The sequence below is a fragment of the Marmota marmota genome, unplaced genomic scaffold (assembly GCF_001458135.2).
Source record: "Marmota marmota marmota unplaced genomic scaffold, marMar, whole genome shotgun sequence".
Taxonomy (NCBI): domain Eukaryota; kingdom Metazoa; phylum Chordata; class Mammalia; order Rodentia; family Sciuridae; genus Marmota; species Marmota marmota.
In genome coordinates, this window is record NW_025999842.1 from 52,791,975 (window position 1) to 52,815,372 (window position 23,398).

General features: G+C 40.3%; 1 protein-coding gene across 1 annotated transcript in view; it reads right to left on the minus strand.

Moving 5' to 3' along the window:
- Window positions 1-23,131, minus strand: part of Map7 (microtubule associated protein 7) — a 144,006-nt gene extending 120,875 nt beyond the window's left edge. The window contains exon 1 of the mRNA XM_048800498.1: window positions 22,466-23,131. Within this exon, the coding sequence (XP_048656455.1) occupies window positions 22,466-22,598 (133 nt within the window). The 5' untranslated portion in view covers window positions 22,599-23,131. The remainder of the gene's footprint in view (window positions 1-22,465) is intronic.
- Between the last annotated feature and the right edge of the window lie 267 nt (window positions 23,132-23,398).

Genomic DNA, 23,398 nt, shown 5'->3' on the forward strand with positions numbered 1-23,398 from the left:
CATCTAAATATACGAATGTCCTAGAGTTTGACTTCTTTTTGGATCCCAGACCCCCATTTATTGCATTTATTAATGAAAATACACCCAAATAAAAAGATTTAAGAGATGTTAGGAATCATGTAGAAATCAAAGGTAACACACTAATCAGTCAAGAAAGATTTATTTTTCAACTCCTAAGAAATGCAAATGTGAAACTCTTTTGTCATTTACTTGACTAGCCCAACTGAAGAGGCTAAGTTGGCTGAAAGGGTATAGGATGGAATTGCTGAATTACTTCCTCCCAGGAGCAAAGTGCAAAAGACAAACCTACCATTTAGTGCATGTTTTAAAGTACAATGTACAAATAAGCACATTCAAGTACATCCTGAGAAAAAAGATATTATACCTACAAGCCAAAAATACCTTCCCAATGGTGTCCCACACAAATCATAACTGTAGCAATACACCAGCTAACATCAGCGACAGTGACAGATAGTTTCAGTCATAGCTCTCTTGTGCTATCTGACTTTGCCACTCCTCACACCAGCAGGTAGGAGCTCTTTCTCTCCTCCTTAAATCTGAGCTTTGAGCATGTGGAAGGAAACTTGTGCAGCTTCCAAAGCTGGACATGAAGAGGCCTCAAAGTTTCTGTGTTTCCTTTCCTGGAAGGCTTCCAAGATCAACGAGTACATCTCACCTGAACATAGCTACTGACAGCCACCAAGAACCAACAGGCAAGTGAGTGAGGCCATTGTAGATCCCTGCCTCTAGACCTCTAGCTGAATGAAGCCCTACGAGCATCCAGGCAAAACCAGCTAAAGAGTCACCATGCCAATCCACAGAATCATTCAAACAATAAACTGCACTGCTTTAAGCCCTTGGTTTTTGAGTGGTTTATTATGCAGCAATAGTTAACGGATGTGGTCATATTTAGCAGTATTTGAATGCCACTATTAGGCTGAGAACATGCGCGGACTTTAGGCCTTGTCTAATTTTTTCAGTAGCTTTGTCCCTTGCCTTGGACATGAAATGCTGGCTTGATGAATGAGCCAGTCTACTAGTAAGGGACAGACTCTCAAGTATGGTAAATAACCTTCTGGGCTGGCTCAGATGTCATACCTACTGGAGGCTCAGATAAATGACATATGAGGGTCTTCCTGAATTTGCAATTCTAAAAGTAGACTCATTAAAAAATGATGTAACAAATTAAGAAAAAAAAAAAAAAACCCTTAAAAACATACTGCTCATTACTCAGAAACCTTACAATGCAAATAAAGCCCAAACATATCTCCTTAAAATAGCTTATACATCTCGGCATTAAAAAAAGCTGGCAAACTAACAGAAAAGGATCACTTATCTGGTATGAGGAATTGTGCTAAGGGCCTGTTGTGCCAACAGTCACGCAAACCCTCCCTTGCCACATGGGACTCTCTCATCCAGCCCATGAGAGGGTTCCGATTGGCCTAAATCAATTTACTCCAATTCTCCTTGCAGGAGGCGTTGCTACACAGAGGACACTGTAAAAATTCATTAGAACATGCCATGGAAAATTCATAGATTGAAGTCCTATCTCCCAGCACCTCAGAATGTGACTATTTGAAGGTGGGGCCTTTAAAGACTAATTAAGGTAAAATGAGGACACCTGGGTGCTAAATCAGCACAACTGGTGTCTTGGAAGGAGATTAAGACACACACACACACACACACACACACACGAGACCATATAAAGACAGAGAGGAGACAGCTATCCTCAAGTCAAGGAAAGAGACCCAGAAGAAACTAGCTCTGCCAACATGCTCATGTTGAATTTCCAGCCTCCAGAACTGTGAAGAAAGAAATCTGTGTTGATTAAGCCACTTAGACTGTGGTGTGTTGTTACAGCAGCCCTGAAAACGAACATGGAATACATCTGGTGTGTTAACTAACCCCACAAAGCCAGCTGAAATAACAGGGAATTTATAAATATTCATAACTGACAGTCCCCCAAATAGAAAAGACCCAGATTAGATCATCAGGATGATGGCTCCATTTTCCTGAGATCATCTTAACCCTGTCCTCCTCTTTGGATCAGTAACCCTAAGGCTCCAGAATCCCTCACCTCTAAGGAGAAAGAAGATCTACCTTTCCCGGACATGCCGTTTACATGTGCCAAGGAATCCCATTCATGATTGCCTAATACGTGGTTTCACACGTATTCTCTTGTTTAACCATGTAATAGCTCTCAGGCAAGTACTATTATTATCGCTGCTTCGCAGGGTTTGAGGGAAGCAACGCTCAGAGGTTACGTAACTTGCCTCAAGTCACACAGTTGATAATAGCAACAGCGCCATAAGGGAGCCCAGAGCTCCAATTCCATAGATGGTGTCCTTGCTAATTACACTCAACTATCTCCATGTACAAAGAATGACCTACAGCAAAGGTCCACAAGCCTTGGCTGCCAAGGGCCAGACAGTAATTATTTTAGGCTCTTGGATCACATGAGAACATGACATATTTTTTGCTAAGTTCTGATTTTACAACTGCTTTAAAATGTAAAAAGCCATGTATGTCTGAATGCTGCTGAACTGTATATTTAAGAGTGACTTAAATGAATTTTGTTATACATATTTTGCCACACCAACACACAAAGACTCATCAAAAGCTATTCTTAGCTCCTGGACAATACAAAAAACAGGCTAAGGTCAGATGTGGCTGCAGGTTGTAGCTTGTCCATATCTAATATATCATTGAAATTTCCTTCTTTGAACAGCCACAAATTTCCGAGATTTAGTAAACAGACTCTGCATCTGTTACAAGAAAGTTCTGAAGCAGAATCAAAGAGTGCCACTACATCTGACAGGAAGAAAAGCATGAGGACCGGGGTGTAGCTCAGTGGTAGAGCACTTGCCTAGTATGTGTGAGACCTTGGGTTCCATCCCCAGCACTACAAAAAAGAAAGAAAGAAAGAAAAAGTAGTAAGGCCCACTGTGGCCTTGTGCTCTTCTTATCTGGAGAAGAACTTGCTCCCCTGTTCTTGGGACCCTACCTCCAAGAACTGCTTCAACAGGAAAGGGGAAGATAACCTTGACACCATTCTGTCCTGCACAGAAGATATGCCTGCCTCCTTTCAGGGCTTTGTTTTTGTTTTATAGAAGGGATGGGAGTGGCAGAAAAGAGTTTCACTTACATTTAATGGACTTTTCAGGATCTACAGGTCTAGCAGGTGGCTAAAATGGGTTGGTGCCCAAAAGACAAGACATTAAAAACTTAAAGAATGCTCCAAAGACAAACTCTGCTCTTTCTATTTTGCCTAAAGCCAATCTGCCTGTCTGGAGGCATAGTGTATTATACAGTTGCAGGTTACTATAACAAAACACTTGAGGTTTGATACTTTATAAAAAAGTTATTTGGTCCATTTTTCTAGTGGCTGGAGGGTCTAAGCCATTCTGGTATTGGCATACTGGTGGGGATACCCTGGCTGTGGTTCAACAAGGCAGAAAAGCAGAGAGAGATCCAGGTGTGTACAGAAGGGGCACATATATAAGCAAGGAAGCAAGAGATCTGGAAAGGTCCACACTCACCCTTTTTATAACAACTTGCTTTCATGGAAACTACTTGAGACCAACATTAGTCCCATCTGAGGTGCTGCCCTGTGACTTTACCACCTTGCACTGGGCCCCACCCCTTAAAGGTTTCACCACCTCAACATTGCCACCCTGAGGACCAAACTTCCGGCACATGAAAAATCTTTGAGGAACAAACCACATCCAATCCATAGCAGATGGGTTCTGTATAAAGAATACATACTTTCCAAAGTGACCAGGATATTGTTAGCCTAGAGCTTAACCAAAGTAAGTGCAAGACACATAGGTCAAAGACTCGGAGATTCAAAGGGAAGTAAACAAGCAAACAGAACTCTATTCAACAGGACCAAAGTTGTTAAATAACAAAAGAAACATTTAAAAATGTGGACAGACCTAGATTCTAGGTCAAATTCTAGCACTTCTTGGCTGTGTGGTTCTGGGCAAGTTACTTAACCCGAATCTCAACTGAGTTATATTTGAAGAAGAGCTTATTTGTTTCTTCTATCCATTGCTCCGGGCAGAACATCATGGTGGAAGGGCATGGCAGAAGAAAGCAGCTCAGGATATCACAGGAAGCAAAGAAAGAGCAACTACTCTACTCACAGGGACAAAATATATATACCCCAGTGACCCACCTACCTGCCTTCAGTTACCAGCCGGTTAATCCCTACAGGGGATTAATGCACTGATTAGATTAAGGCTTTCATAACTCTCTATCATTTCACCTCCAAGCTCCCTTGCATTGTCTAACACATGAGCTTTTGGGGGGCCCTAATATCTAAACCATAACACTATGTGCCAGGTTCTCGCACAGCACTCTGAGGCTTGGATAACTGACCTTGTGAGTCCATTCCTCACTGCAACCGTGAGGGCTGTGAATTCTCATTTCCCTTCCAGTCTTACGTTCCACAACAGCCAGTAGGACAAGTATGTGGCATGAAGACAACAAGAAGTCTGGATGCTGCCCCCATTTCCACACTCTGCTAATTTGGACTGGGTACTTCATCCTGGAGCTTCAGAGTCTCATTGTGTAAAATGGGGCATGATATCTTCAAAAAGCATTGTGAGAATTAAATGAGAGCATATGGAAAAGTACCCCTCAGGGCTGTCACATGGAGAATTCTCCATTCATAGTTATATTTGTTGTGATTATGCAAGTGGAACTCTCCTGCAAGGAATTCAGATTGTACCTATATGCCTTAACTTTCATTGCACTCATCCTTCCAGAATAAAGAAAGTTTCACGGACCAGCCCGGTATTCACTGAAGCAGTGTCTGCCTCAGATTCCATAGCAATAACCAGAAAACACTGAGCTACCTTCTTGTACATATTTCTTCAGCAGCCAGGTTAGATTTAGAGACTTCTGCTATGCAGCTGGGGTCCAGTTTTGACTTTAAGAGAAATTCAAACATGCCAGAGCTAGCCAAAGAATCTAGCAGCACCCACATTTTTTGGTGAGGCTGTACTGTAGCTTGAGCCCAGGTTGCTTTACCCTGAGCTATACTCCACTCACAGGGACATCCCCAGTCCTTCATATGTTTTGAGACAGGGACTCACTAAATTGCAGAGTCTGGCCTCACATTCGTAATCCTCTTGCCTCAGCCTCCCAAGTAACTGGAATTCTAGGCATGTGCCACAACACCTAGACAGAACTCAACTTTTAAACCTAATTCATCCATTTGCAACAGACCAGCTCATAGTTCTAATACCATGCTGCCTCAAATGAATAGTTTCCTAAAGAACTGTATGCACATAAAGATATTTGCACACAATAGAATTTTCTATAGTGATATGCGTACACATACACCCTAAAATTATTTCCTAGTCAAATAAGTATACTACATTCTACTTTTGGTGATTTATAAGAGCATATTAACTGCCCTTACAAATCCAATTATAAAGAAGCGTATTTCCCAGCTGCCCTTAAAAGTCCTATTATAAAGAAATTATATTATAATTGGGAGGTTAAGGCAGGAGGATCACAAGTTCGAGGCCAGCCTTGGAAATTTGGCAAAACCCTGTCTCAAGGGTTGGGGATAAAGCCCAGTGGTAGGGTGCCTCTGTTCCATCCCCAGTACAAAAAAAAAAAAAGTATTTACCAAACTGATCTGAATTAGAAAAGCTGCTTTGTTGGCACACATTAGGAAAATGTCCTAAGGAAGGAGTTTCCTGTGAAACCCCCATTTGTGAAACACAACTTCACAGCTGAAGCGGGGAAACTCCAGTAGAAAGATGCCTTATGGGGTAGATGGGGGCATGTGTGCAGAGAACTTGTGAGCTTGTCAGAAACTCTGGAAAATGCCCAAAATTGAGTATTAATACTTTATAGGGGCTGATGGGTCCTGAATTAGTGAATTAGAGCAAGAACCAAGGTAATTTTAAATCATAAGCACAATAATTATTCTTAGTTTGTTGTGATTATGCTAAATGAGTTCCCCAAGGAATTCAGATTGTACCCTTGTAATTGGCACAGAAAGCCTAGAACACTGATTTTCCCCCCGCCCCCCAGCAAAGCAACTTTCTTTTTCCAGGAAATAAGCATGTCTGAGTTTAGAGCATCAGTGAGGTCTGCACACCAGCACTCTACAAGTCTAAGCTTTCTCTTGTAACTAAAATAGTCTCCACAATAATAAAAGAAAACCCAGTATCATATCCGCTAACTCCCTACCTTTTAATTATTGATGTTAATGCTTTGCATCAGAAGAGTTTATACTTTACAAATGCTAATCATTCCCAAGGATTACATGAATAATGGAAACCCACAAATAATTACCAAATCTGATTTTAAGCAATGATTTCTACACATGCTCTGACCCCAGAAATCTCCAAGCCCTGCCTCTTTCCTCCCCAAACTTCTATCCTTCCTCCTAAAAGAACCATAGTGTATTTCATTGCTGCATTCTTTGCTTTATCTTGGCTCACTTAGTAGTAGTTGGTGCTGAGGAGCAAAAGGTAGAAGGAAGAGGAAGAAAACAAAAGGCTCAGTTCCACCAAGAGACTCAAGGTCCTAATGGGAATCTGAAACCCTAAGGTTTCTGCCCAGGCCCAGATGAAAAGGGGCCCCCCTGCAGGGTGGTGGATGGTGGTACCTGCTGTCTCCTCCCTGCAGTGACCAGGGGAATCTGACAAGAGAGCATCAGGGCTGAAAGCAGATCACTGATGCAGAGGCTGGTCTTGATCCTCTAAGGAAAAAACACCTAATCAGTGTGGTTATTTTCAATACTAAAAACAGCAACAACACCAACAACAATAAAAATATACTAGTCAATGTCTAATTTTGTTCATTAAAACCAATTCACAAAAATCAAAGTGGCTATTAAATCAAGCTTGAGTGAGGATATGAGGAAATGTGGACACTCACACTGCAGATGGGGAGTATGCTGATAAAACTGTTTCAGAAAGCAATTTGGCACATGAAAATGCACAGAGCACTCACTTCCAGGAGTGCTTACGTAGAGTCTTGCACATATACCCAAGGAAATGTCTATGAAAGGTTATGGCACTAGGATTTATAGCAGCAGCAAGAAAAAAACAGAACAAAATTGTAATCAACTTCCCTAGTCCTCAACTGGGGAACAGGAACAAGGTAGAGTACTCATATTATTATAGAATTCTAGGGGACAATTAAACTGTACGTATTTATTGCTTTGCATGGGTATTTCAAAACTTGAGAGTATGGGGGGGGTATAAAATTGCAACCATACATTAAGATAATTGATATCAATTTAAACAAATAAAGACATTTATAAATATATGCATTTATTAAAAATACAGAAATGGACTGAAAAGGAAAATCTCTCCCTGGGATGGGGGGTGAGGAAAGGCAGAGGGAAATGGAAGACAACCCAGGGAAGGCTATATAGAGATTGACATTAGCCATCATATATATTCAACAAATATATCTTTTAATTAAAAATGTTTAAAATATATTTAAATGGTCTAGACCATGAATACATAGGTATTATGTTAGCATTCTGCTTTTTTAATGTTTTGTCTTAATGACTCTAAATATTTTAAAGTTACAAACCTCTTTTTTAAAGCCAAAAGGAATAATAAGATATAAGTTGACCATCCCTAATTCAAAAGCCTGAAGTCCAAAATACTCTGAAATGCCTGGCACTCAAAAGTTTTGGACTTTGGAGGATTTCTGATTTTGGATGTTCAGATTAGGTATGCTCAACTAGTGAACTCCATCTAGGCAAATATTCCAACATCCCCAAATTCCAAAATCCGAAACACTCCTGGTTTCAAGGATTTTAAGTAAGAAATACTCAACCACAGTGGACTGAGAAAGTTTCATAATTTTACAAAAATGTATGAGGTGAAAATGAATTGCGTCATCAAGCCACAAAGTACCTTCCTGAGTCATAAGAACCCACTCATGCATTTTAATTTTAAATACTCTTTAGTTTTCTCATTTTTCTGTGTCTGACATAAAAGTGCTGTTTGGCTATAGTGCCATTATAAAAGTAACTGTCAAGGATGATGCGTTCCAATGAACATAATTTGCTATAGTTATACTAGGCATCTAAGATTGTTTTCAAGTCATAAAAAAGAAATATAATCCTTAACTTTTAAAATATAGAATGTAATAATTCACTTATAGGATCTATAACTGGCAGGGAGGAAAAATAAACAATTTAAACTGTGGTCCACATAACCACAATACCTTTTCCATTTCAGGAAAAATTATCATGAGAATGCTGCCTATGAATTGTATGTTAGTATTATTTTCACCCTTCAGAAAACTTTAACTGGTGAAAAGCATTTAACAGTATATTTAAGCCTTGAGAAATTTCTGTTTTTCATGAAATCAGTACAAGGAAACAAAATAATTTTCTTGTCCTATTATTAATATTATATTAAAGAAAATTCTAGATGGACACCATGGAACACACCTGTAATCCCAGTGACTTGGGAGACTTAGGCAAGGAGGATTGCAGTTTGAGGCCAGCCTCAGCAATTTAGCAAGGTCCTAAATAATTTGGTGAGACCTAGTCTCAAAAAAAAAAAAGGGCTGGGGATGTAGCTCAGGATGTGGGATCAATTCTGGTACAAAAAAAAAAAAAAAGAAAGAAAAATTCTTAAAGCAAATCACCAATTTTTTTTTCCCACATGTTTTTTAAACATAACCTTCATTTGACACTTCTTGCCACTAAAGCACACATATGCATGTATTTTATATGTTTATAATTAAATATCAAATTGAGAGAATTAACTATATAAAAGATTGTTGTGGTAATCAAAGAACAACTTACAACAAGTTTATCTCTAAGAATATGCATAATCATTACTGTGCATGATATTAGGTATGCATGGTAGGAGTTCTCTAAGTGACTGGAATTAATAATACTTCGTCCAAACCACATTTGAGCTACACTAGTAGGAGGTGAAGAGAAATATAAGGAGAAAAGGGCATGGATATTATTTTCTACAACTGTGGGGAATGCAGAATATTTTAATGTTTATAAACTTTGGAACATTTCTAGAATCAACAAGAGGTTCTTTAGCAACAAGTGTTTGTCCTTCCTAGCCCCAGTACAGAGAGTGGACCCAGGAAGATTCTGGAACTGATTCAGCCTAATCTAGGCAGGTCAACTTGCTCTCATTTATTGAATAAGTTTCCTTCACGGAGATACAAGAAGGATCTCAGAAGAGAAGGGGTGTCTCTGAAGGCTAAGAGCAAAGTAGCCTCCTCTCCCCAGAACACATACACACAAAAGGCAAGGGTAGGGGAGATAATGCTTGGAGTTAGAATACAATCCATTGTCAATCTAAATTTAAGGCCTTGAAGGATATTTCATTACCAGTCTGAGCATCAGAATCTGTCCTGGACCTCTGGAGGCCAAATAGAAGTTCCAGAAGACAGGAGAAAAGTAGTAATTATGTCTAAGGTCATAATTACTATTTTAAGTTTTCTCATAACCCAGATACAAACTTAATTTTTTCCAACTCTCCCAAAATTTAGAAGTCTGCAGAAATGCTGGTCTCTTAAAAGTACTAAGATAAAGCCATCAAACTAAGAAAACTTTCCAAATAACATTAACCACCATTCACAGGCTAGCTTATTAGGGCACAGTGACAAGCACATTTAGCAAACAATTCTACCTAATCCCTAACAACCTATGACACAGGTGTCACTATGCTCCCTGGTTTATGGGTGAAGCAAGTGAGGCACAGAAATATTAAGCACTTGCCTGAAGCATGTAATTAGGAAGGAGGTGGCAAAACTGGCTGTGGAGTTCATGTTAAATCCCTACACTATACTGCCTATAGGAGCACATGACGCTGCTCAGATGCCAGCAGACTCGACTCATTTACTTTGACATATGCCAATTTTAAATTTCAGAGATATTCCTAGGACATTAAGATCTGATGAGCCCATTCCACCAGTCAGAAAGCTTGGTTTTCACTAGTAACCACGTTATCACAGCCTGTCACATCATTAGGAGTCCTGAAGCACCACTGTTCTAGGGAGCTGGCATCAGACCCAGGAAAAGGAAATTCATTTTCTCAATCTACCAACGTATCAACGATCAAGTTTCCTGGATTTTGACACCAATGTGTCTGCCACCCCAAGTGTCCTGAGCATTGCACTGCACACTCACTGTGACTCTTCATGAGGACGCCTGCTCACCCTAAGTGTCCTGATCATTGTACTGCACACTCACTGTGACTCTTCATGAGGACTCCTGTTCTTCTTCAGTTACCTTCTGAGTCTAAGGAACTTGGAGTCTCAGTTCCCCATGGAGAGGTACAGAAGATGCTCAGTGCTACAGACCCATCCAGCATGGACCATCCAGAAGTTTTTATTTAACTTTCACACTAAACATCACATTAAATTTTGAAGACAAAAACATGCCAAAGGAAAACAAATAGTTACATATTCAGCCAGGAAATTTTGTGATGCCTAGAATCATTAAACTTTAGCTAATGTGAGAGAGTCAAATTTAGCCTCCTGGGAATAAATTAGTCAAAATCATGACAAAGGAGGCCCACTGTCAGAAGAAAGAATTTCAAAAAACCCCAAACTCCTGAGTTGAAGCACTGCTTTCTAAACACACCACTTGCAATAGAACAGTCTTGTTCTTAAACCTTATTCCCTTGAAGTAAAAAGATATGGAACAGAATTACATTAACTTGCTGGTGAAGCCTCTGTAGTTGCAGTGATATACAGTTGACCAGGAAATCTTCAGATGGTGCCTAGAGCATTTGATCAGCTTCTCTTATCTATAATGCTTCACCAAAATAACAACAACAACAACAACAACAACATGTCACTAGCCACATTAACTGTAATTAATCCTTTAACACTCAGGATTTAAATCCAATGTCAGTGCCAAGAGTTCTTTCAAATATTACACCCTCCTTCAAAATTATATCAAACAGAAGTTCTCTATTTTTCTCTTTCATATAAATTAGAATAATACAGACTGTGTCTTCCTACTTGCTTTCTCCCTCTTCTCAAGAAAGCAAATAGTGGCAGAAAATGTAGTTTGCCAAGAGTGAGGCAGAATGAGTAAGCCAGGGTACATGAACCACAATGGGATTTGACTAAAACAACTGGCCAGCAGCAGCAGTGGCTCCCTGAGGGTGAGAGACAAAAAAGTGGCACAGACTCCAAGCAGTTGGTTTCTAGGACCCTCACAAAAGGAGTCAGCAGCCCTAAAGAAGAAATGGGAGCCAGAAGCAGTTGCACACACCTGTAATCCCAGCAGCCTGTGAGGCTGAGACAGGAGGATCGAAAGTTCAAAGCCAGCCTCAGCAACTGAGCAAGGTCCTAAGCAACTTAGTGAGACCTTGTCTCAAAATTTAAGATTTTTTAAAAAGGTGGGGGGTTGGGGTTATGGCTCAGTGGTTAAGTACTCCTGGGTTAAACCCCCAATACCAAAGGGAAAAAAAAAAGGAGGTGGAAGAGGAGAAGAAGAAAGGAGGAGAGGAAGAGGAAGAGGGAGGAGGCGAAGGAAGACAGGAGGAGGAAGAAAAGGGGGAAGAGGAAGGAGAGGAAGAAGGAGAAGGAGAAAGAGGAGGAGGAGAAGGAAAAAAGGAAGAAGAAGAAGAAGAAAGAGAAATGAGAGGCTGTGCAGGGATCCTCAAGGAAGGCCCAGCATCACAAGGGCAGTTCTGACAACGGCTCCCCAAGAATTCTAGCATGCAGAAAGAGTGAGCTGAAGAGGACCCAGAACTCAGAGCACAGAGGGACTTGCAGAGGATGAAGGGTCTGGAAGGCCGGAGGCCTCAGTGCTGGCAGGCGCATCACCTCATGTACATGGACACCTCTAGCATGCTGCCTGGCATGGGGAGGCACCCAGTCAGTGCCTGCTGGAGCTGCAGTCTGTGGGTGCCTACGGGATTGCAGAGTAGAAGCAAGTCCCGACACAGACCCACGCTACTCACAGACTAAAAGAAGTAGAAGTGAAGGCCACACAGCTTCAAAGGAGACACACAGGACACTGAAAGCTGAGGCAATGAAAATGATTTTGAAATCATTTTCCTACTTACATATCTTTGTGAGAAAATATGTAAGGTTGACTGATGACTGGAAGTGTTTGTATAAGTAGCCAGTTTGGAGTTCCATTCATAATTCACGCTAATGTCATAATATTATAAACTAATAGGTAAGGGAAAGCTATAGGATAATGAACAATACCATGTACAAATCAGGAACCAGATTTAATATCACAGTGCCACAGAAGAATCTGAGGCAATAAATTCATAAAAAGAATGCTCAGGGTGAAAAGCAGAGCGCTGAGGTTTTGAATCCTAACATTTCAGTTGCCACCGTGCATCTTTACACTGCTGACTAAAAGGTCTACCCACAAAGAACCTGTTTTTCTGGGTCTCAAAAAAAAAAAAAAAAAAAAAAGCCGATATAGAGGTGGGATTATAAAAGAGAATCATAAAAGGAAATTTCCAAGGGTAGCTTAATGAGATGCACTGGAATGGGTGGGGGACCAGAAGGAATGTGACTAGGTACACAACAGATTTTGCTAAATTAGCAGCAGCTCCAGGCCTCTTTCCAAGACATCTCCTAAACCACAGAGGGGCAGGTGGAGTGGGAGAGATACTCTTAGTCAAAGAGCTCTAGGGGACTTTAAATCACTGAGGATTTCTTACGTAATTTCTCCTAGCTTACAACTTAAGTTTTATAATCATTATGGTCAATTTCAATTGCACAAAAGGAAAATAAATGCTAACAATACTTCAAAAATTATAATCATAAGTATATACCACTAACTCAAAATGAACATTCATAATGAGCTCCAACATTCAAGGAAAAATGAGGGTACACAATGATTCTGGAATGGTCTAGCACTGGAATTTGATCCAAATAAGTCACTGCAGACTCTCCAGGGCCCAGGCCATCATGTCCTAACTAAGACTGACTGAAGGTCTGTGGGCAAAGGTCTTTAATATAAGTCACCATCACGTCACTGGGCAAGGTGATGATTCATCTGTTATCTCCAGGCCTTTGCCAGATTAGAACTAAGTCCTGGACCCTAGAATGCTCAAAGGCCTTGTCAGGCAACTTCCCCTGGCTGAACCTCCTTGTCCTCTATGGGCAACAGTGCCTGAGTATGCCTCTAACCCATTATCCTGAGAAGAAACCAGACCTGTGCTCCTGCATCTGATTAGCACCAGCAGCCAGAAGGTCTGGAAACACCACCTAGAAATATTTCCCTCAACTTATACACAACAGGTCAATGGAAGAAGAGAATCTTTCAACTGGATAACTGAAGAGCCAAGTTTCTAGGACCATTAATTATAAATGTGAACACTTGTTGCGTGTACTCCTGTCAACTTTTTGTCTTTGCTGTAGTACCTGTTAATGTAGCCAATATTTAGGGATGCTCAATTATGAAACAGCTTGGATTAGGCTCTGGGGGCACAGTGTGAATCTGACACACTCATTGCCCCCTGGAAGCTTGGTCTAGTTGAGAGAGACATTCACCACCACCCAGCGAACAAGCACCTAATCTACAATTTGGCTAGTGCAAGAACGGACAAGTCCACGATTCTATAAGAGCCAGAACCTGGGACCTGGCCTGGGGACACCCTTACAGAAATGATATTCAAACTGAAGGCCAAGTAGGAGTTGATCAGGCACAGCAGGTAGCAGGAAGAGCAGCAGCAGCAAAGGTCCACACCAAGCAGAGAGAAAGAGCTCAGAGACTAGGACAGTGCCAAGTACATCAGGATACCAATTGTCATATGTGTTTGGTAACAGCAGCACAAGACATCTAATTTGGTGCTTTTGCTACCATGTGTGTTCATGACAAATGAAAAAACCAAGACTACCACAGAGAAATGAGAAGTACTTAAATAAAGGCCACCAGCCATAATGAGAACAAGCATCCATAATTGAAATCACTGGTAAAAACCTGCCCAAAAGCTTTAGGATGTTTCCATTGTCTATTTACACACACACCACACAGGAGTAGTGGAGGGCTGTAAATTTTAAGGGAAAAAAATTCCTTTTGAACTGGATTTCAAGATGGCCGAGGATCACTGCTATTATTCCCCAAGGCAGATCAGAAGTTTTCCATTAATCCCAAGGAAAAAAAAGGCACACTCCCTTAATATGTGAAATATCAAGTGAGGTGATCTGACATAATGGAAATTTATTTCCTTCATTAAACACAACAAAATTACAGGGTATTGCATGAGTAACTTGTCTAATATATAGTACCTTTGATCCACGTGAACAAACTCAGAACTAGGGTCCAGTCACACATGATGGGAGTGATTAAAGAAGATTCAGAAAAGAGGCTGCTCTCCTAAAAATTTTCATTTACAAGCAAATTAAGGTAGAACAAATTAGACTGGGAGCAGCTTTATAATAAGCTATTGAAAGAGCTATAACAGGTAAGTATGGTGGTCCTCCTGCCAGGCCTTGCCCCCAACAGAACGTGCTGGAAGGTAACAAAATATGGGACATTTGGTTACAAATTGCCATTATTATAACTATCATTTAATGAACTCCAGTTAATTTCCAGAGTGTGCACTAAATGCTTATATATTCTCTACAGTCCTTACCACCGCTTTTGAGCATGATTGTATTAGTTTCACTTCAGATGAGAAACAGGCTTGGAAAGGTTAAATAAGCCCACTTCCCACGCAGTGAGTACATCTCCTACCACGCCACACAGTCATTCACAAAAACCCAGTCTAAACAATAACCATGGCTAACTTGGGCTTATGGCGAGCCAATCACTACTAGTCAACTAGTCTCTTTTTCCCCACCATATAAACTGATATATTCCTTATAGTGGAGGGTCTTGAATTTTCATAGTTCTAAATAATGAATCAGAGGCAACTATTTGAAGGGGGAAACTTCTTTTGAAGATGCATTTTTACTTAGATTTTATGCTACACTGTTTGGGAAAGTCTTAAAAGGAGCTGACAAAGATCTCAACCATCCATCCCAAGCCATCACTTGAAGATGCACTTGCTCCTGACCTTGAAAGTCATCCTGTTAGGTATGCAGATGTGGCACTAGCCTCCATACTCTTGTTCCCAATAATGGCTTTCAGATGGCAGGTTCTGCTGCTGAATCCTTATATTTTAATATCTTTCTATTACTGAATTAGGTCTACATCGTTAAGATGAACCTAGTCTTAAAAATCATATGTGTTCAAGATCAAGATTGTGAAAATAATCATTTTTGGTCTACACTTGTAAACTCCATTTCCATCCACACTCTACATTGGACCTGGATTATAAATCTGGAAAGAATCTGTTTTCTCACTAACAAACCATTGCTGGGCAGACAGCCTGAAAAACAGGACTTGTATTTTACAATCAACACAAATATGGAATGGTGCTCTGGTAAATACTTCAAACAAACTATCTGATGACCATCTGTGACATACTTTGGCTTCTGCATCTGGGTCTAGAGTATAAGAGGGTTATGATTGCCTTCTGAAGTTAGCAAATATATAATATAAACTTTTTTAACACCTATAGGCCCAAGATAAACTGGGTTCTTCCAACATACCTAGATCTGAGAAGATGGACTCTTTCAATAAAAATCACCTTTGTTGTGGTTGAGGTATTAATTTTAGCAGGTTATGGAGCCTACAAGTTACCAGAAAAAAATTCTGCGAACAACAAGTTAAAGTTGCTCCTGGAGATATGCTGATAATAATGGAAATGGATACTCGATTTAAACTCAAACTGTAACTTTTCAATAAATAATATTTAAGTATTATAACTTAGAGAATCTAAAGGCAATATTTGTTTGGTTCCTATGATTAGAATAGTCAGCTCTTTTAGTTCCATCAAATATAGCTCTTGAAACAAGGCAATTTTTAAAGGCAGTTTAGTTTTCTTTAGCAAGAAAATTTCATTTTGGTTATATAAAAGTTAAACCATGATCCTTTTGTATAGTATACATATGGTAATTTCTTTTCTCTTGTTGTTGCAGTGCTGGGCTTGAATTCAGGGCCTTCTGCTTGCTAGGCAAGCACTCTTACCACTGAGCTACACTCCCAGCCCAGGTATGGTTAATTTCCATTTCTGTAGCACAGAATGCCTGGAGACAGTCATATTCATTCTCTCAACAAATATTTACAGAGACTCCGATGGCTATAAGTTATGCATCAGATGTTGGGATCATTGTCCCTGAGATCTCCTCTTCTTATTTTCATGTAGATATTTTAAAATATTATATTTAGGGTCCCTTTAGCAAATGAAAGTTGTGCCAACCAATTTGACAAAGATTTTCTCTTTCTAACAGGGATCTCTGATGTTATTTTTCTCCTAAAGTATACTTCTGCTTACTAGTTATTAAATTTTACGGCTAAATTCTTTTGTCTGCTCCTAAAACGGCCCTGACAAGGACACTGGGAATAAACAATGGAGAATGTCCCACAGAACAAAAGAGGAAAGAAACAGGGAGCGATGTGGAATATGAGTTTCAAGTGGCGGTCACTTCCTGTACAAGCTCCTCTTTGAGGACAAAGACATCTGACTTACAAGCAGACATCAGAGGTGTTGGATCATCCCCCACCCAACAGGAATACAAAGGTAAACAACAGACTGCATGTCACCATGAGACCTCAACTGGCAGAAATTCTACCTTTACAGTGGATAAGCCAAAAGAAAAACAGTTGCTGCAGGCTCCATAAATACACATTTCAACAAAACGAGGTGGGAGGGAAGTACAGTTTCTTGGAACCACTGTGTCCCGATTTCAAGGATAAAGTGTATTTCATTACAATTTAATCTGTGAATAGCTAACAAAAGGGACAGAAAGCATTATTAACCTTGATATTGACAAAGTAACCAATTACTACTACCTTCTACATATACACTTTCATTTTTCCACAAAGAATAATGATGAATAATATGATAGAAAACAACAAAATGGAGCCCGAGCCCAGACACACTATTAGATAAAGGCAGTTGGGTGGAGAGTATTATGGGGCACACCCAAACACAGATCCGGCTCTTTTAAAGTAGCTACTTTGGAACAACAATGCTAATACTATCAAAATTTCCTAGAATTTCTATGTTAGACCTCTAGAGCCTGTGAGAGTTATTTTTAAATGTTAAGTTTACCCTCCTTCACTAATGTATGCTGCACTGTACAGGCTCTGAGGGGGAACAGCCCTGGCCCTTAAAGAGCTTATAGTCTGGAGACGGGCCAGCCATACACACAGACAATCCCATCACAGAGATGAGCAACAGGATGCAAATTAAGTAAAGGACTCAGGGTGCTGAGGGCACAGTGAGGGGCCATTCTTCTGTGCCAGGAAGGGAGGCTGGGAGTGAGGGCAGGAGGTGTCCTAGAATTGAAGCTCAAGGAAGTCTGGAGAGAGGACATTTGATTCTAAACCATGAGTCGGAGTTACATGGGTAAAGAACAGAGGAGAAGGTGATGAAGGGAAGACCACAGGAGGACAGAGGTAGGCGGGAGCACAGTAGAGCAGGGAAACCCAAGCATTCTGGTGCTACTAGAGCACAGAGTTCAAAGAGTATCAGGAAAGAGGATGGAAGAGGTGAAGGGACGAGACCATGGGCACTCTATAGCCACATTAAGGAGCTCAGATTTACTCTTTAGGGCAGGGGTCACAGGAGCACATGACTATGGTAATATAGATAACTGAGGCAGGTCGGGTATCACATGTTCTACAAGAGGGTTGCTGGAAAAGGCATGACCCCTCTGGGGTGGCAGCTGCTGCTTAGCTTCTGTTGATTGCTGCCCTTTAAGACACATGGGCCAGGAGTAGGTATGGTTTCCAATTCTTTAAGGGAAGTTTAAAATCCAGATTGTTAAGAAAGCATCTCTCCATTTCTAAGTGTGGGCCCTTTTAAAAACAAAAAAACTGCAGAGGACAAATAAACCTACCTATAGACCAAATATGTCTCAAGGACTCTTCTCAACAGACCTGTACTCCAGGTGAAGCAATACCATGAGAAGTTTCTGAAGGCAGGCAATGTGAGCAGATCTGCACGTCAGAAAGGTCTCAAGGTCTCATCCAGGAGGATGACTGGAGAGACAAGTCTGAAAGCAGGAAGAAAATCTGTACCGTGAGGGATCAGTCTGCCATTTTGGGGGGTGAAGATAATTTCTATAAAATTTAGAGTCAAATCTCACAAGCAGATTTTGTATAGGAATTAGCTATCAACCAGATTTCATATAAAAAACAAAATAGGAATAATAATAAAAAAACAATGAAATGATTGCTTTACATCATTCACAAAATGGGCCATGGGGTCAAGCTGTAAAATGTATTGTTATAATTCTCACACTCTCTCCTGGACACGGAGCAGGTAGAAGCAATCATCCGTAGGAGTGTCTAGTTTCAATGCACAATCATCACAACCTTTTCAATCCCAAAACTGGTTTACACCCTTTCATCGGGTAATCATCACATGGTATAATTCTATTCCTCAGGCCACTTAAAAGATAAACACAGCAGCAATGTATTCACCAGCGGCAATGGACGTACATTTTGTCTCCTCACATACCACGAGCCTCATGTCTACAATTCTTGGCCCCTCACACACTGTCTGCATACCTCCAAAAGTCAACCTGCATGGTTTGGAGTGCTGCAGTATTAACGGTGAGCACATCTTACATGAGTGGCACTGAGGATGGCATGCCAGATGATGAAACCAGTAACAGGGGTGCAGAAGGTCTGAATACAGAAGAGTAAATTTTGTAAGTTCATACTTTGCAACACAGTAGTAAATTGTCTCAAGTGTAATATTTTGACTCTAGTGAACAAATCAACAATAACTATTTTAACTTTTTTTTTCTCAGACTGGAAAAATGTTAACTAAACTGTGATGAAGAAACGATGTGTGTTGATTTGGAGTATTCAATTTTAATGTACTCATGAGTATTCAATGCACCCTTATCTTGCACCAATGACAGTTTAGTAATAAATGATATTTAAGTAATACCATTACAATTTTTAAAAGAGCTTCATATATAATGGTTGCACCCCACTTTTTGCGAAAAAAAAAAAATTGGCATAACATCTGCAATGATGATGCAGTAAAATACGATAGTTTCTCCACTCATCATCCTATGTTCCTGCTGTGGGTCCTGTGTGAGCTTCCCACCTCAGCCCAATGGGACAGGGGCCCAGATTACTTAATTCTTCTGTTCCAGTTTGAAAACTGGAGACTAATAGCTTTGTAGTTTGCACATATTTGATATTTCTGCCATTCCCATGCTCTTTTCCCTCTTCTTCTCATTTCAATCTACACCCTTGTATTTGTACATACTTTTTTTTTTCCTCCACTAGACAGTTAATTCTTCTGAAAGCAAATCCATGTCAATAATCTTGCATATACTATACTGCCCTTCTTAATGACCTATACTGAGGTTCAAGGTTGGGAAGTAGGAGGCAGGGCAAGATAAGCCCAATTAATATTTAAATGTTTCCTGTTAATAAGAGTAAGGCATGTAAAACATTTACATTCCAATTGATCACATGGGCCAGTAACAACTCAAAGAGTTTCCTTTATCTCTTTACTTTTTGTGGTATCCAGGATTGAACTCAAGACCTTCCACATGTTAGGCAAGTGCTCTACCATCCTCAGCTCTTCTTTTAAGAACTATCGTTGCTATCAGCTAGCAAACTCCTGTCTCACTCCAGCAGGTAACTTGGAGGCCACCATTTGGAAGTACAGATGGTAACCACCACGTTTATTCCTACAAAGTTTATGATGATGTTTACTCAACAATATGTATATCTGGAAAGATGGCACTCATCACCAACCCCAGGTGATGCTCAACAGAAGCATTCAGCTTACTGAATCTGGATAGCAAGCTTCTTTATTACTGGCAATGGTATAAAAATGACACTAAGCATTCAAACCAGATCTGACATCACGTTTAGACATGATTGGCTGATTAGGTCACGGAGAGTAGAAAATAAAATTTTATTGTTTATCTTAATAGTTACACATAAGATAATCTATATGTCATTTTGCCATGATACTTTGGAAATTATAATTTAGAAAATAGGAGTGCTTAAAAAGCTGTGAAAGATAGTAGAGGCAACTAATGATTGGTAAGGAATAATGCAATAACACCTAAGTTGAAGAGGAAAAATGAAATTGTCTGTTATCCCAGGTTACCAGTGCTACCTTGCAGTGAAGAGGCTGTCAGCTTCACAATGCCCTTCTTAATAACCGCATTCATCTCAAAACCTGACCATGTCTGGCACTAGGAAGCAGTAAGAATGAACAAAGCAGAGAAGATGCAAATTCAGGAGGTCATAGCTGTATTCACTAAAACTGTGTTGTACAATAAGGTCACAAGTGACTATTTAAATTTAAATTAACTATTTAACTAAAACTAAAACATTCTTTTTCATTTATACTAGCCATATTTCAAGTGTTCCATAGCCAATGTGGCTAATGGCTATCATATTGGACAGTACAGAATAGAACATTCCCATCATTTTTCTATTAAACAGAGCTGGACTAGAAAGTGAACATTCCTATTGCCCAGATAGGCCTGATGAGAAATTCAGAATCAAAGCCAAAATGGTTTTATTCATCAGGCATAATGAGAGCTACTCAGAGCTGTTCATTTGCCCATTGTTGAGTAGGTCATAAATTAGAGACATTTGGGGATATACAGAAAGTCTGGACATCCTTATTAGCACAGGATCTCCCTCCCCATCTTTTTTGTTCTTGATTTTAGTTTTGTGTTTCTTATTTGTTGTGTGGACAGGACTACAAAGGGAAATATGGTAGGGGATCAGAAACTCCTTATTAAGAACAAAATGGATGGCTATCCTAAATTATTGCTCCAGCCCACCCAAGGAAAGAGCCACAAATCAAGAAATGCTTCCAAAAATAGCCTGTGGGAACAATTCAACAAATCACGTTTGTTTTTAAAGTTACCAACTCCTCAGAAGCCGAACGATTTTCTAGTAACAAAGTATTGAGTTTTCATCAAGGGCAACACATTGACTGGCTCAATAATCTAATTCAGAGGCAAATAAAAGTAGCACATAAGTCACTTTCCATTCATAGTCTCCTTAGTTGTCTGAGATCATCTGATCGTCAGATGGAAGTCATGACTGAAGTAAACAAAAATCAACCACAGCAGTAAGAATCTACTTATTAAAACTTTCCTATGTAAGTCTTTAAAAAAAATGAAGTAAAAATGCACTTGGGATTTAGAGTAGACAATTTCAATTATATTTAATAAAAGCAAACTGATTCATTCAAGAACCAGAAAAAACTGTCATATTTAACAAATTAAAATTTCAAAAAAAGAACCAGAAAAAAAGAAAACCAGAAGCCTTCAGACAGTGGATTCTATTTAAACATTCCTTTTCTCCTTACTTAAATATTTGCTGCCACTTTGCCATGTTAGCTCTCGTTTTAAAAAATTGCTTCTGTCCATTTTTAATCGATGTATTACAACTATACATAATAGATTTGTAGTTAAGTATCTGTACATGCCATGCTAGCTCTCTGTATCACGCCAAAGAAAATTTGATATGTCAGTGACAGGATAATTTTAATGCAAGCTAAATCTTAATTATCACATGAAAACAATAAATAAAACCAATAACCCATCTGCTTAAGAGAACAGCTTATGTATTTGAGGGGGAAAGGGTTGCAAGAATTAGGATGCTGGAAAACTTAAAATGTAAACCTTAAAGCCCTTCTTCAAAAATGCATGAGGTTGCATCTCTGACTGATAATTATAGCCCTGGGAGAGTGGCCATGAGACAATGCTTCATATGGTGCGGTACACAGGACTCAGAAGCCCAGCCAGCTGAAGTTATATTTCGCCATTAGGAGAAATATAAAAATAACACAAGACTCAGACCTCTGTTTTCTGTACCCACCACGTTTCTACCACTGTACAACTGCTCAGCAGAAGAGTTATTATTAAAGGTCATAAAACTTCACCAGCTTTTCCCTCTGTAGTCACCCTTGATGTTTGCTTACCTTCCTTTCACCAGTATTTCAGAATAGAAAACCCAGCAACATCTGCACCTTCTGGCCATGGAAAGGCTGCACTCTTGTCACTTTAACCCATCTCATATTAAGAAGAAACTTCATGAAACAAATTGCTTAATGCATCTAAAGCATGTGGGGAGATTCATTTAAACTTTAACTCATATTACCTGCTCCCGATGAGGACAGAGTCACCGACCACTGTTTAAGTAGATGCATAAAAATTAAAGATGTTTAGTTCAAGAAAGCAGCTCTGGTTAAAAGATAGCTGAACTTAAATCTACCAAATCTGCAAAATCTGTTTCCAAGTCATGCATACACAGCCCTGTGGGATGTGAAATAGCAGCAGCAAGCTGTGCTAGGAGGTCACAAGTGCTCCCCAGAGCAGACACTATGAATACAGTTTGTAAAATGTGCTATAAGCAGTGTGGAAACAGGGCTGGATCCAGCTCCGACCAAAGGGCAGGGCTAATGCATACCTTTCGGTCTTCTGGAATTTCCATTCTTTTGCTGTTCATCTTCCTCATTAATGGTGAATAAACCAAGGGGAATTGGCCTTGCATTGGTCTTCTTCAGCCTCTCTTGTCGGATAGCTGTAGCTGATCCAGGCATACCGCTGCTACTTGTTTTTTAATTATTATATTAAAAATATATGCTTATGTAATTGTAGCTCCCAGGAAACTACTAGTTCCTACGCTGCCGGTTCATTTGAGCACTTGTAATAGATCCCCTATGGGTAAACAGTGTGCAAACAGCTGACAGATACTACCAGCCCCTTGACAACTGAGGCCCCGCAGTTCCCCTTCACCTAGCAGCAGCCCCCTCCCACTTACTCCCCCCACAGGCACACACAGTGGTGAGTACACACACTCACACATGCACACACACATACAACCTTTTCAGAAAAGCCCTGACCAAGACATGCAGGCTCAGATGCCTCCCTCCACTGCCCAGCCTGTTCAATCAGATCCCAGCTTCTTCCTGCTGCAGCACTTTCCCAATCTTCTTCCTGCTACTGCACAGTGAAATATCCAGCAGCACACAGCAAAGAGGGGAAAGATGACACACTGACTGCCGCAAGCAGTTGCCCTGACAACCCTGACATGCCCTAATCAAGGAAGGCCAGGAGCCGCCACATCTCCTGCTGCCTGAGGGATGTGATGTCCTAGGAACTCACCAGCAGAGGGTTCCAGTGGGAGGCCGCTGGGCAGCTCCCTCTTCCTCTCAGCCTCCGAGCTAAGCGGCAGGATGGGAGGAGAAAGTGTTTTGCTTGCACAAGCAGCAGCCAGCAGGACTCTTCAGAAAGGAGAGTGGGGCCTGAGGCAGGTCGGCTTTTTCTTCTGTTCTGGGCCAGGTGGCCTATCATATGATGTACACAAGTCCCTGGAAGCAGGAAGGCACGAACGGTACCC